At 45.6% G+C, this 15,713-nt stretch overlaps 1 protein-coding gene across 3 annotated transcripts in view; it reads left to right on the forward strand.

Annotated features, from left to right (window-relative positions):
- The window catches only part of tmem98 (transmembrane protein 98), a 73,290-nt gene that overhangs the window by 36,930 nt on the left and 20,647 nt on the right, over nucleotides 1-15,713 (forward strand). For all 3 annotated transcript variants that reach the window (XM_033035435.1, XM_033035434.1, XM_033035436.1), the window contains 2 exons: nucleotides 7,875-8,081; nucleotides 13,303-13,434. In XM_033035435.1, the coding sequence (XP_032891326.1) occupies nucleotides 7,951-8,081; nucleotides 13,303-13,434 (263 nt within the window). In that variant the 5' untranslated portion in view covers nucleotides 7,875-7,950. The remainder of the gene's footprint in view (nucleotides 1-7,874; nucleotides 8,082-13,302; nucleotides 13,435-15,713) is intronic.

Here is a 15,713-nt window from a genome sequence, read left to right on the forward strand (position 1 = left end):
CCAATTAACGTCTTTAGAGTGTGTGTCTGGAGTATGGGAGGAAGCCAGAGTTCCGGGAGAAAATCCACGCGGTCACAGGGAGAACGTATAAACTCCATCCTGACAGCACCCGTAGTCAGGATCGAACCCGGGTCTCTGGCGCTGTAAGACAGCAACTCCACCACTGCACCACCATGGTGATAGGTTAAAGGTTGATGCTCATACTTTGTGCTCATGGAGCTGTGTCACCTCCTATCAGCTCAGTTAAAACTTTGCATGGACTTTACTGAAACCCCCTTGTTGTGGGAGTGTAAACTCCCTTTACTGAAAACTCCATACAGTGCCCTTGCCGGTTTGGGCAAGTTGGGCCGAAGGGCCTGTTTCCACACTGTATCACTCTATGACTCTATAACCAGGACACGAGGTTCTCAATCTCATTCCTGTACTCCGTCTCATCATTATTTGATATTCAGCCCACAATGGTGCTGTTGTCTGCGAATTTGTAAATTGAATCAGATTTGTACTTGGCTGCGCAGTCGTGGGTGTACAAGGAGTAAAGAAGGGGGCTGAGAACACATCCTTGCGGAGCCCCCGTGTTGAGGATTATCGTGGAGGGTGATTTGTCCAGTTGCAGAGATAATTGCTGACACTGTGAGTTTGGTATTGAGTTTTCGCTGGTATAATGGTGTTAAAAGCAGAGCTGTAGTCTATGAACCAGATGTGCAGAAACAAACTGCAGATGCTGGTTTAAACCGAAGACAGACACAAAAAGCTAGAGTAGCTCAGCAGGACAGGCAGCATCTCTGGAGAGAAGGAATGGGTTACATTTCGGGTCGAGATCCTTCTTCATGCTTGCAACACTGAATTTAATGCGTTCCATAACTAGCTTCTCAAAGCATCATGATGGTGGATGTCAATGCCACTGGATGGTAGTTGTTACGGCATGGGGTCTATAAGACCATGAGGGAAATGGATAGGGTGGATTCACAGAGACTTTTAGCCTGGGTAGAACAATCAAGCACCCAAGGACATGGGTTTAAGGTTAGAAGGGAAATATTTAATAGGATCTTGAGGGACAATATTTTCACACAAAGGGCAGTACCTATAGTATGTGGAATAAGCTGTCAGAGGAACTAGTTGAGGCAGGTACAATAACAACAACATTAAAAAGACCTTTGGATGGGAATGGGAAATATGAATGGGAAATATGTATTCTCTGCATTCTTTCAGGTTTAATAGCATCTTTCCAATACCAGGGTGAGCAAAACTGAACACCGCACACAATGGTCTTATGCAATTGTGCAATTGTAAAATAATGTAGTAAAAATAAATTAAAGATAGCGGAGTCAGGGGATATGGGGAGAAGGCAGGAATGGGGTACTGATTGTGGATGATCAGCCATGATCACATTGAATGGGGTGGGAGGAAACCCAAGCTCCGGGAGAAGACCCACGTGATCACAGGGAGAATGTACAAAGTCCATACAGAAAGCAGCCATAGTCAGGATGAAACCTTGAAAGGCAGCAACTCTACTCTTGTGCCACGGTGCTGCCACAAATTGCTTCTCCAGTTTCCTCCTACATCACAAAGATAGGTGGGTTTTTTAGGATAATTGGCTTCTGTAAACTACCCCTAGCAGGGCTGCCAACTCTCATGCTTTGATGAGAAATTTGGTGAGAAATTTTGTGATCAACGAAAATGTCAAAACTCTGATAAACTGCATGGTCCGCGGGTGTTGGAGAGCCGGGGCTGCGGGAGGGATGGGAGCAGAACCAGCGACGGTAACAGATGCGGGGAGCCGGGGCTGTCGAGTGTTTGCGGCGCTGACGCTGCAGCTCCGGGCATGGAGCACTCCGGACAGTGCAAGTCCCGGGGCGTTGGGGGCGTCGGTAGCGTTGCGCCGCTGCCGCTGCCGCGAGAGTCTCTGTGCCGAAGGGACAGACTCTCAAAGGGAGGTGGAGAGAGACAGAGGGTAAGGAGACAGGGAGATAGTGGGGGGAGAGAGAGGGGGGCTGAGAGGAGAGAGAGGAGAGAGACAGAGGGGGCGTGAATGGAGAGGGAGAGGGGGGAGAGAGAGGTAGGGGAGAGAGAGGTTGGGGAGAGAGAGGGGGAAGAGTGAGGTGGGAGAGGGGGGAAGAGAGAGGGAAGAGTGAGAGGGAAGAAAGGGAGGAAGGAGAGGGTAGGAGAGAATGGGGGAGAGAGGGGGAAGAGAGAGGGGTGGTAAAAGAGAGATGGAGAGGGGGAAAGAGAGAGATGGGGGGGGCAAAGAGAAAGAGGAGATAGAGACAGAGGAGAAAGAGAGAGGGGAGAGAGAGAGCCAGGGGGAGAGTGATAGGGGAAAGAGAGGGGAGAGAGAGTTAGGGGAAAGAGAAGGAAGAAAGAGAGGGAGAGAGGGGAGGGGGACGAGAGAGAGGGGGAGAGTGAGGTGGGAGGGAGAGAGGGGGAAGAGAGAGAGAGGGAGAGAGAGAGGGGGGAGAGAGAGTTTGGGGAAAGAGAGGGGAGAGAGAGTTAGTGGAAAGAGAGGGGAGAGAGAGTTAGGGGGAAAAGAGAGAGAGGGGGGAGAGAGAGAGGAAGAGAGGAGAGAGAGGAAGGGGGGAGAGAGAGACGGGGAGAGAGAGGGGAGAGAGAGAGAGAGTGGGGGAGAGAGTGAGAGAGAGGGGGGAGAGAGGGGAGAGAGGAGAGAGAGCGGGAGGGGAGGGGGGGGGAGAGAGAGGAGGGTTGAGAGGAGAGGGAGCAGAAGAGAGGGGGAGAGAGAGAGGGATGAGAGTGAGGTGGGTGGGAGAGAGAGAGGGGAGAGAAAGAGAGGTGGAGAGAGAGGGGAGAGAGAGAGAGAGGGGGAGAGAGAGGGGGGAGAGAGGGGGGGGGAGAGAGGGAGAGGGGGATAGAGAGGCAGGGCTGCCAACTCCCATGCATTGAGCGTGAGAATCACGCATTTCACCATATTCTCACGCTGATCACAAATTTCTCTCGCTCTGTTGTGAGAAATTCTGTGATCAACGAAAATTTAAAAACTCATATCAACTGCATGGGCCATGGGTGTTGGAAGCAGAAGCAGTGACGGGGACAGATGCGGACGGGGAGCGGGGCTGGCGAGTGTTTGCCGGGCTGGCGAGTCGCTCACTGCAGCTCCGGCTATGGAGCAGCCTCAGTGCAAGAGTCCCGGGCCGTCGGATGCGTCGAAGCGTTGCGCCGCTGCCGTGAGAGTTTCTGCGCCGAATTCGCCCAGGTGACCGGCATGGATCAGGCTGCGGCTCGGTGCATCCTGGAGGACTACCAGTTGCTGCTGGAAGTAAGTACCAAGCACTGGGTAGATACGGTGGAAGAAAGTGGACTTCAAATGGGGGTGGTTGATGAAAGCATCCTGCTTGCCTGCTACATTTTCACTCACTGTAACTGCAGGGAAAATGTTCCCGATGTTGGGGGCGCTCAGGACCATGGGTCACAGTTTAAGAATAAAGGAGGGGGGGGGGGCAGTTAGGACTGAGATGAGAACAAACTTTCTTCACGCAGAGAGTTTTGAATCTGTGGAATTCTCTGCCACAGAAGGCAGTGCAGGCCAATTCACTGGATGTTTTCAACAGAGTTACATTTAGTTCTTGGGGCTAACGACATCAAGGGATATGGGGAAAAAACAGGAAAGAGGTACTGATTTTAGATGAATAGCCATGATCATATTGAATGGCAGTGCTGGCTGGAAGGGCCGATGGCCTATTCCTGCACCTATTTTCTATGCTTGAGTATATGGCAATAAAACTCGATCACTTGATTTTGAAGCATTCATGCATAGTGGAGGTATAATGTAGTCATAGAGTGATACAGTGTGAAAACAGGCCCTTCGGTGCAACTTGCCCACACCCGCCAACATGTCCCAGATACGCTACCTGCTTTTGGTCCATACCTCCAAACCTGTCCTATCCATGTATCAGTCTAACTTTTTCTTAAATGTTGGGATGGTCCCTGCCTCAACTACCTCCTCTGGCAGCTTGTTCCATACACCCATCACCCTTTGTGTGGATAAAGTTACCCCTTAAAAAGTTACCTCTTAAAAATACTTCATACAAAAAACATTGAAATCATACTTCTACAGTGCACTAAAACATGATTTTAATACATCAAATTTCAAAATGTTCCAACCCTGAGAGGGGGGACACCCTTCTTCCACACCCTCTCCCCACTCGGTTGCTCCACTCCCTCACCAGGTACCCCCAAGGCCACTGATCAGTGATCGCACACTCCCCCCTTTCAAAAACGCTCCAATCCAATTTAAAGCATATATATTGCATTCAAGTGTAAGTTAAAAGACTCGCTACAGTATGCACCATATTGCACAATTTCAAGCTGAAAAATGCAAATGTTCCGTTGCTGGGGATACAGGGCTTTGTGGAAGGGGGTGAATCCGCAGAAAGCCAGAGACCTCAGCTGTTTGGAAGAAGCCTTAGAATTAGAAGATTACTGAAAGATACAGCATGGAAATAGGCCCTTCATCCCACCAAGTCCATGCTGACCCATTCATATTAGTTCTATGTAATTCCACTGTCTCATTCACTCTCTGCACACACTGGGCAATTTACAGAGGCCAATTAAGCTACACAGACGCACATCTTTGGGACATGGAAGGAAAATAGCGGTCAAAATGAGAACGTGCAAACGCCTTACAGACAATGCTCAAGGTCAGGATTGAACCCGGGTCACAGGCGCTATGATGCTGCATCTCTCCCAGCTGTGCCTCAAGAGAAAACAAATATTATAGCACAACTGAAAATACTATTCTAGTATTTTGCTAGCATGAATTAGGCTAATGTGGCGGTTCCTGGGGAGTAGGCCACTCCCGGCTTCATCACCCTCGGCACTTGATGGACAGGTCCGGGAGCGGCTTCCTGCTACGTAGATAAGAGCAGGGATTTTTGGCGTAAGACCAGGCTTCAGTCTCTCACTGAAGCGGAGAGTAGTGTGCTGTACTCATTAAAGCCTCTACAGAATTTACCTGGCTCCTAGCCTTCATTCCGGGCTCTCTCACACACCCGCTACACTAGGATTTTATTCCTTGAAGCATTGGAGACTGAGGGCAGATCTGCTACAGGTGTATAAATTGACGTGGGGCATAGAATACAGTCTTTTTTCCAGGGTTGGGGAAACAATAATTAGAACTAGGTTTAAGGCAAGAAGGGAGAAGTTCAATAGAAACCTGAGGTGCAACCTTTTCACACAGAGGAGAGTACGTAAAAGGAACCAGCTGCCAAATGAAATGGTTGGGGCAAGAACAATAGCAAAGTTTAATGGACATTTGGACAGGTACATGAAACGGAAAGGATAGGACATGGGTCAATTTGGGGCATATAGGACGTATAGATGGGCACTTGGTCAGCATGCTGTTTGCTGCATGTTTTCTGTATGCTGATGTATTAATGACTCTATGACTCAATGACTCTATGACTATCTCCAACAGCAGCTGGCGACACAGCAGTTGTACTTCGCAGGTTCAGTGGTGAATTGGAATCAAATTAGTCTGTAATCCTACTGTGAATCCGCGGCTGACTGCTGCCCAATGAGTCTCTGCATCTGGACCCTGTCAGTATGCGCAGGGGACAAACTTTGAACAGTAGATTTTATTCACATTTATTATCACCTGTTAAACAAATCTTTCTCACACTGAAAGAAACATATAAAAATGCTCAGTCTTAAGCTGTGTTTAAATTATTAGAGTTATGCCCCTGTCCCACTTAGGAAACCTAAACGGAAACCTCTGGAGACTTTGCGCCCCACCCAAGGTTTCTGTGCGGTTCCTGGAGGTTGCAGGTGGTTGCCGGAGGTTGCAGGGAGTGGAAGCAGGTAGGGAGACTGACAAAAACCTCCGGGAACCGCACAGAAACCTTGGGTGCGGTGCAAAGTCTCCAGAGGTTTCTGTTCAGGTTTCCTAGTGGGACAGGGGCATTACACATTTTGATTCCATTACAACGTGCCAACTAAATAGTGATGATATATTTTCTTTAGTTTTCTCTGATATCACTACACAGTGTGGAAGGTTATGGACCAGCGGAGATACGAAGTGTCTATAACTTGGAATTATGGCTGTCTCCTGCTCTTACCTCGATAATTAGACCACAGGAACAAACAGGAGTCTTGTGGATTAAGGGTCTAAACCCAACAAACACCTATTCCGAAGTAAAGTCTAGAAATCGCAAAGAAATATAATGCTGAAAATATCCAAATGGCCTGACAGCATTGTGGAGAGTGAACCAGAGTCAATGATTGGGGATAGACAAAAATGTTACAGAAACTCAGCAGGGGAGGCAGCATCTATGGAGTGAAGGAAATGGGCAACGTTTCGGATCGAAACCCTTCTTCAGACTGAGACCTTGATGTGAAGTGTTCTTTCTGTTTCTGTCTCCACGTGAGATACGTGTTCAGCTTACTTTGACAGATATTTACTGCTTCTTCCAGGAGTTTGGCTAATGTGGTCTACACTGCTGGCTATCAACAACATAGAACAGAACAGTACAGCATTGGAACAGGCCCTTCGGCCCACAATGTCTGTGCTGAACATGATGCCAAGACCGTCTCATGTGCTGCACATAATCAATATTCCTCTATTCCCTACATATCCATATGCCTGTTAAAGTCTCTTAAAGCTGCTACTACACCTGCCTCCACCACAACCCCTGGCAGCACCTTTCAGGCACACACCACTCTCTGTGTAAAAATATTTGTCCCAATCAGCTCCTTTAAACTTTATCCCTCTCAACTTAAAGCTATGGCCTATATTTGATAACTCAGGTAACATAATACAAAAGCATCAGAAACTAAATTTTACATAAACTATTAGTGGTTAAACCATTCGTGTATTTTGAATTCCCACACAACTAGAACAAACAGTAGTTGTACATCCATAAAGTAATCTAAACTGTCCCTCCATAAGGCTTAAGTTTCATTATCACATGGTCGTCATTAGGCCATTGGACAATGTTATTTTTCTAGCAGGGTTCTGAAGAAGAGTCTTGACTCGAGACATTACTTCTCCAGAGTTGCTGCCTGACCCGCTGAGTTACTCCAGCTTTTTGTGTCGATCTTTGGTGTGAACCAGCATCTTCAGTTCCATCCTACACATCTTCTTTTGTTTGATTGCTCTTGACAACGGAGCAGAGAATGTTCACATTGTCTTTGTTCAACTTGCACCTCTGAATTAATAACCCCCAAAGACTGCTGACACCTTCACCTCATGCCTGTGAGTGAGAGTTTAAAGTAGGCTTGGCAACTCTTCAATTGTTACTTCACACAAGGACAATTCAAACTAGGTCTTATGTTTAAGAAGGAACTGCAGATGCTGGAAAATCGAAGGTAGACAAAAATGCTGGAGAAACTCAGCGGGTGCAGCAGCATCTATGGAGCGAAGGAAATAGGTAACGTTTCGGACCGAAACCCTTCTTCAGAAGAAGGGTTTTGGCCCGAAACGTTACCTATTTCCTTCGCTCCATAGATGCTGCTGCACCCGCTGAGTTTCTCCAGCATTTTTGTGTACCCACATCTCAACCAGTTCCACATCTCATTCCTCTTGAGATCACACCTTCCCTGGCCAACCATGGGTCGACCAGGGCTCCACCTTACCTGAGGTCATTTGTTGCCAGTCCTGATTGGTCCTGGACTTTTCTCGCCTCCAGCTCTTCACCCCTCCCCACTCACTGCTTTCAATCTCAAGAAGGGTCCCGACCCAAAATGTCACATCCGTTTTCTCCAGGGATGCTGCCTGACCCGCTGAGTTACTCCAGCATTCTGTGTCTATCATATGCCTTGTTTTTATATTGTTACTCTATTGCATTGTACAAATCTTTTTTTACTTAATATCCATGCGATACTTAACACCAAAGCCAATGAAATACCCTTTTTTACATAAATTTCAGATAAAATGAAGCCATAAAGGACGGCAATAGAGATTCAGAGGATCAGCCAACGTTAAACACACACGGTGTTATTGCCATGGAGACGGTGGTTATTGTAGCAATTGGGGTCCTCGCAACAATCTTTTTGGCATCGTTTGTGGCTCTAGTGGTTGTCTGCAGACATCGCTATTGTCAGTCCAGCCGCCACTTACATCAGTTCGACTCGAAGTAAGTATGGTAGAGGCATAGTCTATGTTGAAATTTTATCATTTCATTTTAACTCAGCGGGCAGGCAGCATCTCTGGAGAACATGGAAACCTTTCTTCACAATCCCGACCCAAAACATTACTTATCCACACCCACTGGAGATGGTCTGATTCGCTGAGCACTTTCTTATGTAAACTAGCATCTAAAATTCCGTGTGTCTTTATTTAATTTTAATGTTATTTAATTTGTTTACTGTGCTGAAAACCTGTTAATATATATGAGAAGGTCAATTTGATGTACAATACTGCAGCAGTGGATACAGAAGGTAGACCACAGAATGGTACAGCACAGGAATGGGCTCTTTGCCCCACAATCTTTGTGCCAAACTGATCAATTCCTCTATTCCCTGCATTTCCATGTGCTTATCTAAAAGCCTCGTATATCTGCCTCCACCACCACCCCTGGCAAAGTGTTCCAGGCTCCCACCACTCCCTATGTGTAAAATAAAATGACCTCACACATCTCCATTTAACTTTCCACCTCTCACCTTACAGCTATGACCTGTTGGACATTTCCACATAGGGGAAAAAAGGTTCTGATTGTCTACCCTATCTATGCATCTCCTAATTGTATATACTGCTATCAAGTCTCCCTAAATTTTGCTAGTCCTTGCTGTCTCCTCCCCTTCCTCAACCCTCTAGCTGTCTCCTCCCACCCTCCCATCCGCCCGCCCTCGGGCTCCTCCTCCTCCCCTTTCCCTTCCTTCTCCCCCCCACCCCCCATCAGTCTGAAGAAGGGTTTCGGCCCGAAACGTCGCCTATTTCCTTCGCTCCATAGATGCTGCTGCACCCGCTGAGTTTCTCCAGCAATTTTGTGTACCTCCCCTCAATCTCTGATGTTTTAAGAGAAAAGGATTCCAGATAGCCTGAGCTCCATTGCCCATGTGATACTAATTATGTTTAAAACAGGTTCATTGACATTGAAGCATGTAAGAACATCTCCCGTGTGTGTGAAAGATTCTGAATCAATGTAATCTCTCACTGTGTGTAGTCTATATATGAGTGCAGTAACTGGAAGAATCATAGCTCCAACGTATCCTTGCGACAGATTATAGATCTAATCTTACTGATATTATCAACAGCCTAGCCAAGAAATCACCATCAGTAAGGGCCGGTTTCATGGAAGTTCGAGGATTTCATTATATTAATAAGTATTTCTGCTCATTTACAAAATGCAAACTAAATTATAAAAAAACAAATTTGTTGCTTCAGAATATCAGCCAAAAGATTGTTTAAAGAGCCTGCTTTATATGAAAGGAAATATTTGATGTGCTTGTGCATAAAGAGGCTGTGACATCTCAAGCTGATGTGTATAGCCTAACATAAGATTAGGATTAGTGTATAGCCTAACCCGCGTCTCCAGGCTTGGCGTGGGTGAGTCGGGTTAAACATTAGCCAAATGTTTGCTCAAACACCTTGTATATATTTGACATGAGCAATGAGTCATGGAGTCAAATAATAATTCTGTGAATGGACAGTAATCCGATGAAAGTTTTCAACTGTGATAACAAACTGTAAAAAAAATCTTGCTTCAATAAAGGAATTGTGCACCAACAATCACCTTAATAAAAGTTACTTTTGGATTTTTCATAAAAGGTATAACTTTCAAATGATACTCAGGAGTTTGCATCAGACTTAAAGGGGCTGATTTTGACTCTCCCTGAAATCAGTGCAGGATTCTCAAGGCATGACTAGCCTATTGCTGGCAATACATTTCATGTGTAGGAAGAAACTGCAGATGCTGGTTTAAACCGAAGATAGACACAAAGAGCTGGAGTAACTCAGTAGGACAGACAGCATCTCTGGAGAAAAGGTCGAGAACAAGACTTATGTCTAAAGAAGGATCTTGACCCAAAACATCACCCATTCCTTCTCTCCAGAGATGCTGCCTGACCCGCTGAGTTACTCCAGTTTTTGTGTCTATAGAAGTTCAGATGTTATGTTACAGTGAAGTTGTTGTGAGGCCACATGTGGAGTAGGTGTTCAGTTTTGGACACCCTGCAATAGGAAGGATGCAATTGAGCTGGAAAGAGTTCAGAGAAGATTGACGAGGATACTGCCAGGGCACGAAGGCCTGAGCTATAAGGAGAGGTTGGGCAGGTTAAGACTTTATTCCTCAGTGCGCACAAAACTGAGGGTTGATCTTATGCAGCCGCACAAGATCATGACTGGAATAGATGCACAGAGACTTTTCGCCAGGCATGGGAATCAAGAACCAGTAGACGTTGTTTTAAGGTGAGAGGAACAAAATATAATAGGAATATAAGGGGCAACTTTCACTTTGAGGATGGTTGTATATGGAACGAGCTGCTCGAGGAAATAGCTGAGGCAGGTACCATAACAGCATTTAAAGGACACCTGGACATGTACATGGATAGGAAAAGTTTGGAGGGATATGGGTCAAATTCTGGCAAATAGGACTAACTTAGAGGGGTATCTTGATCAGCATCGACAAATTGGGCCGAAGGGCCTGTTTCCGTGCCGTACAACTGATTGGCTCAATGCACCAATAATCTGACCTAAATTCAACTGGTCAGTAATTTCCTATCTCATTACAGGGAGATGAAAATTGCTTGTGGATAGATCCGGCAGATATGAATTTGAGTAAATGGACATTGTAAAATGGAATAATAGGGGAGAGAACAGACTTTGATAGTTAAGATGAAGATACCTAAAACAATGTGCTGGAGGAACTCAGCAGGTGAGGCAACATCTGTGGAGCAAATTGCACAAACAATATTTCAGGTTGATAGTCTATTTCCTTCCACAGATACAACCAAACTCATTTAGTTCCTCCAGTATTTAGAACATTGATCAATGCAGCACAGGAACAGGCCCTTGGGCCCATAATATCCATGTCCAACATGATAGAGTCTAGAGTCATACAGCATGGAAACAAGTTGTTTGGCCTAACTTGCCCATGCTGATCAAGAAGCCCCATCTGTACTAGTCCCACCTCAAGGCGTTTGGGTCATATCCCTCTAATCCATTCCTTTGCACATGCCTGTTCATATGCCTTTTAAATGTTGTCTAGTACCTGCCTCAACTACCTCCTCTGGCAGCTTTTTCCATACACCCATCACCCTTTGTGTGAAAAAGTTGCACCTCAGGTTCCTGCTCAAACTCTTACAAGCTAATGTCCTCTGTTCCATGATTCGCCCACTCTGGCTAAAAGACTGCATCGACCGTATCTATTTACCCCATGATCCTATATAAGATCATCCTACTGTGTTCCAAGGAATAAAGTCCAGGGCTGCCCAGCCATATGCTCAGGCCCTCAGATCCTGGCAAAATCTTCTGTCTTGGGCCTCATTCATTGTCAGAGTGAGGCCCAGCGCAAATTGGAGGAATAGCACCTCATATTTCACTTGGGTAGTTTGCACCCCTACGGTACGAACGTTGACTTCTCTAACTTCAGGTAGCCCTTGCTTTCTCTCGCCATCCCCTCACCCTTCCCATTTCTCCCACCAGTCTTACTGTTTCCACCTACATTCTTTCCATGTCCCGCCCCCTCCCCTGACATCAGTCTGAAGAAGGATCTCGATACAAAACGTCGCCAATTCCTTCTCTCCATAGATACTGCCTCACCCGCTGAGTTACTCCAGCATTTTGTGTCTACTTTCTCTGCATTCATTCCAGTTTAATAGCATTTTTCCTATAGCAGGATGACCAGAATTGAACATAAATCCCCAAAAATGCTGGAGTAATGATGAATGTGGCTCAGGCAGCATCTCTGGTGAAAAAGCAAAAGAATAGGTGAGGATTCAGGTCGAGACCCTTCTTCAGACTGAGATTCAGGGGACAGGGAAACTAGAGGCATGAAAAGGTACAGAACAAATCAGAGGTGGCATGGATGACCAAGGAAAGGTGGAGCCCACAATGGCCCATTGTTGGCTGTGGAAGAGGCAATAACGAAGGGATATGAACAGTGGAACTAGCAGCACGCCTCGTAGCAAATAGCCTCTAATCCAGACATGATTCTAGCAATCTGCACACTGTAATGGGGTGACTGGAACTGCACGCAATGCTCTAAATGCGGCCTAACAAAAGTCCTATTAAAGCTACAGTGTGACTTTCTGTCCCTTATGCTCAATGCCCTCACCTATTAAGGCAAGCAGATCATATGCCTTGATCTTTACTCTATCAATCGCTCCCCCCAAAGCTCATGTCTAATAAATTTGTAATTTGTCTTACTCCAATTTAGTCCCTTACTGCAAGATTCAGAGTTTCACCGGATGTTACTGGGAATGGCCAAGGTTTGAGTCGTTCTCAATTTCCCCTTTGTTCATCAGAAACTCCAAGGTCAATTACAGCAACCTGCTTCCAGCCTGATTGACATCAGTGACCTTATCAAAGACTATTTATTGTGTAGGAAGGAACTGCAGATGCTGGTTTAAACCGAAGATTGAGTAACTCAGTGGGCCAGGCAGTATCTCTGGAGAGAAGGAATGGGCGACGTTTTTGGTCGAGACCCTCCTTCAGACTGAAGACTATTTATTGATACTTGTTCGCTCCAAAACACCAATTTGTTGTCACGGACTTCTTGGTTCTTGGTTTCTTAGTCCTCCAAAATATTCCAAATGGAATTTAAACTTCAGTGCTGAACCTGATGTGACAACTTGTGACTTAGGGTCTTAGAACCATAGACTTGCTGCATGGAAACAGGCCCTTTGGCCCAACTTACCCATACCGACCAACATGTCCCATCTACACTAGTCCTGCCTGCCTGCGTTTGGCCCATATCCCTCTAAACCGCTTATCCACATACCCATCTATGTTTCTTAAAAGTTGCAATAGTCCTTACCTCAACTGCTTCCTCCGACAGCTCGTTCCATACAACTACCACCTTTTGCATGAAATGGTTAGCCCTCAGGCTCCTATTAAATGTTTCCCCCCTTACCTTAAACCTATGTCCTCTGGTTCTCGATTTCCCTACTCTGGGCAAGGGACTCTGTGCATCTACCCGATCTATTCCTCTCATGATTTTATACACCTCTATAAGATCACCACTCATCCTTCTGCACTCCAAGGGATAAAGTCCTAGCCTGCTCAACCTCTCCCTATAACTCAGGCCCTTGAGTCCCGGCAACATCCTCATAAATCTTCTATGCACCCTTTCCAGCTGGATCTTGATATAGGAAAGATGTTGTTAAGCTGGAACTTCTGTTTTATCTTTCCAACAGACCGACAGTGGACCTCATTGGAGCGATGGAGACCCAGAGCGAGCCCTCTGAACTGGAATTGGACGATGTTGTTATCACAAACCCTCACTTTGAGGCAATCCTGGAAAATGAGGAGTGGATCGAGGATGCCTCGTATGTATATGGGGTCTTTTGTTGTCTGGAAGAGCAATGAGTGAATTTTATTTCATGAACTAATGACGATGACCAAATAAATACTGTGTACACCCCACCATTCATATCCATTTCTACAGGGGTTTGTAACCAAAGATCATCAAAGACTTGGTGAGCTGTCCAGTGTAGTGGGGAGAGAAGGCTGCATTCTTAGTGGTGTTGTCTGTCAGATGAAAAGCAAAGCTAAGATCCCACCTGTTTCTCTGGGGATGTAAAATTGCTGATAGTCTGACTTTGGGACTTTGGTTCCAGAACTATGGGGTGTTGCTCTAATAAATACAGCCAATGCATTTTTACTTTGCTTTTTATTTTAAGTGTTATATAAAAGCATAATAGAATTTCCAGATATCCCACTGATTTTTAAAATGTGACTTTTAGGAATAGCATTGGCGAGTTTAAAGGGCAGTAGGAAACAGAAGATGGAATCATAAAGAATTGAAGATGCTAGAGTCTTGAACAAAACATAAATTGCTGGAGAAGGTCAGTGGTCCAGGCAGCATTTGTGGAAGGAAGAAGGATCCTGACAAGGAACATTGCCTGTGCTTTCCTCCACAGATGCTGCTTGACCCATTTGGTTTCTTCAGAACTTCATGTCTTGCTCAGTAAACAGCACATGGTAACGTTCAGCTTGTATGTTTCAGCATGTTTGTTTCAGGACTGCAGATTTCAGTGGCTACAATCCTGACTTTAACCATAAACCTATCCATAGTCCTTGTACATTCTCATCCAAATCATCGATATAAACCACAAACAGCAAATGGCCCAACACCGATCCCTAAGGTATATCACTAGTCACAGGCCTCCAGTCTGAAAAACACCCTTCCACCATCACCATCACCCTCTGCTTTCTTCCAACCTACCCATGTTCCTGATCTGAACCCTGACTCCTGCTACACAGTCAGTACATACTCCCAATAAGAGGCAGTATATCTCCTGGTTATGTAATTCCACTATTCAGTGTACTAATTGTGAGCCGGATGCAAAACCATCAATGTTCACAAATGATCAGACACTGGATCTTGTGGCTTTTACTGTGGTTCCCCCTGATCAATATTGTTTAAACATAATGCCAAGTCATTCTCACAGGCTGTTGTCAGCACCTTGCTGAGAGGAAAGTGAATGCTGTGTGTCCTGCATGATCGCAGTCAATGCAGATCCAAAACACTCTTGACATAAACCACTTGGACATGTGGATTAATGATGGATGACAGACAAGTATGCAGTTTCTTCTCTTATCTCCTTATATGGATGAGAATGTACAAGGCATGATAGTAAGTTTGCAGATGACTCTCAGGTGGGTGGTATCACAGACAGTGAAGATGGTTATACAAACTTAGAGCAGCATCTTGTTTAGTTGGGCAAATGGTTAATGGAGTTTAACGCAGATAAGTGCAAAGTGCTGGCTTTGTGGGAATCAAAGCACGGCAGGATCTTGACCGAATGGCAGATCACTGCAGTGTATTGTAAAGCTGAGGGATCCAGGAGTACAGGTACATAGTTCCATGAAAGTGGCGTCACAGGTAGATAGGATGGTCAAGAAGGTTTTTTTTGTGTGCTTTAGCCTTCATCAGTCAAGGTATTATGAGAGACATAGATAGGATAGACAGTCAGAACCTATTTCCCCAGGGTGGAAATATCAAATACTGGAGGCCACAGTCTTAAGTTGAGAGGAGTAAAATGTATGGTAGATGTGCGAGGCATGTTTTTTTTACACAGGGAATGGTGGTGCCTGGACCGTGCTGCCGGGTGTGATGATGGAAGCAGATATGATTTTGGTTAGGCACAGGGATATGCAGGGAATGGAGGGGCATGGACTCCTTTTCAGAATGGCTAGACAGTGGTGAGTGGAGTGCCGCAAGACTCGGTGTTGGGGCCGCAACTGTTTACCATATATATTAATGATTTGGAAGAGGGAATTTGCGGCAACACTAGCAAGTTTGCGGATGACACAAAACTGGGTGGCAGTGTGAACTGTGAAGAGCATGTTAGGAGGTTGCAGGGTGACCTGGACAGGTTGAGTGACTGGGCAGATGCGTGGCAGATGAAGTATCTATCTATATTACTAAAAGTCTGATCTTGACCAATTCTGGCTCGCTGTGCTACGATTTCCGAGAGAACGGCGCCACCTATGGCGGTCATTTTTGGCCACCTCGCTCAGAGCCCTTCTCCGCCTTCCAGGGACTGGAGGATTTTTCCCATCGATGAAAAATCAGAGAGATATTAATGTTTCTAAATAATTT

Source organism: Amblyraja radiata, chromosome 16, assembly GCF_010909765.2.
Source record: "Amblyraja radiata isolate CabotCenter1 chromosome 16, sAmbRad1.1.pri, whole genome shotgun sequence".
Lineage (NCBI taxonomy): Eukaryota > Metazoa > Chordata > Chondrichthyes > Rajiformes > Rajidae > Amblyraja > Amblyraja radiata.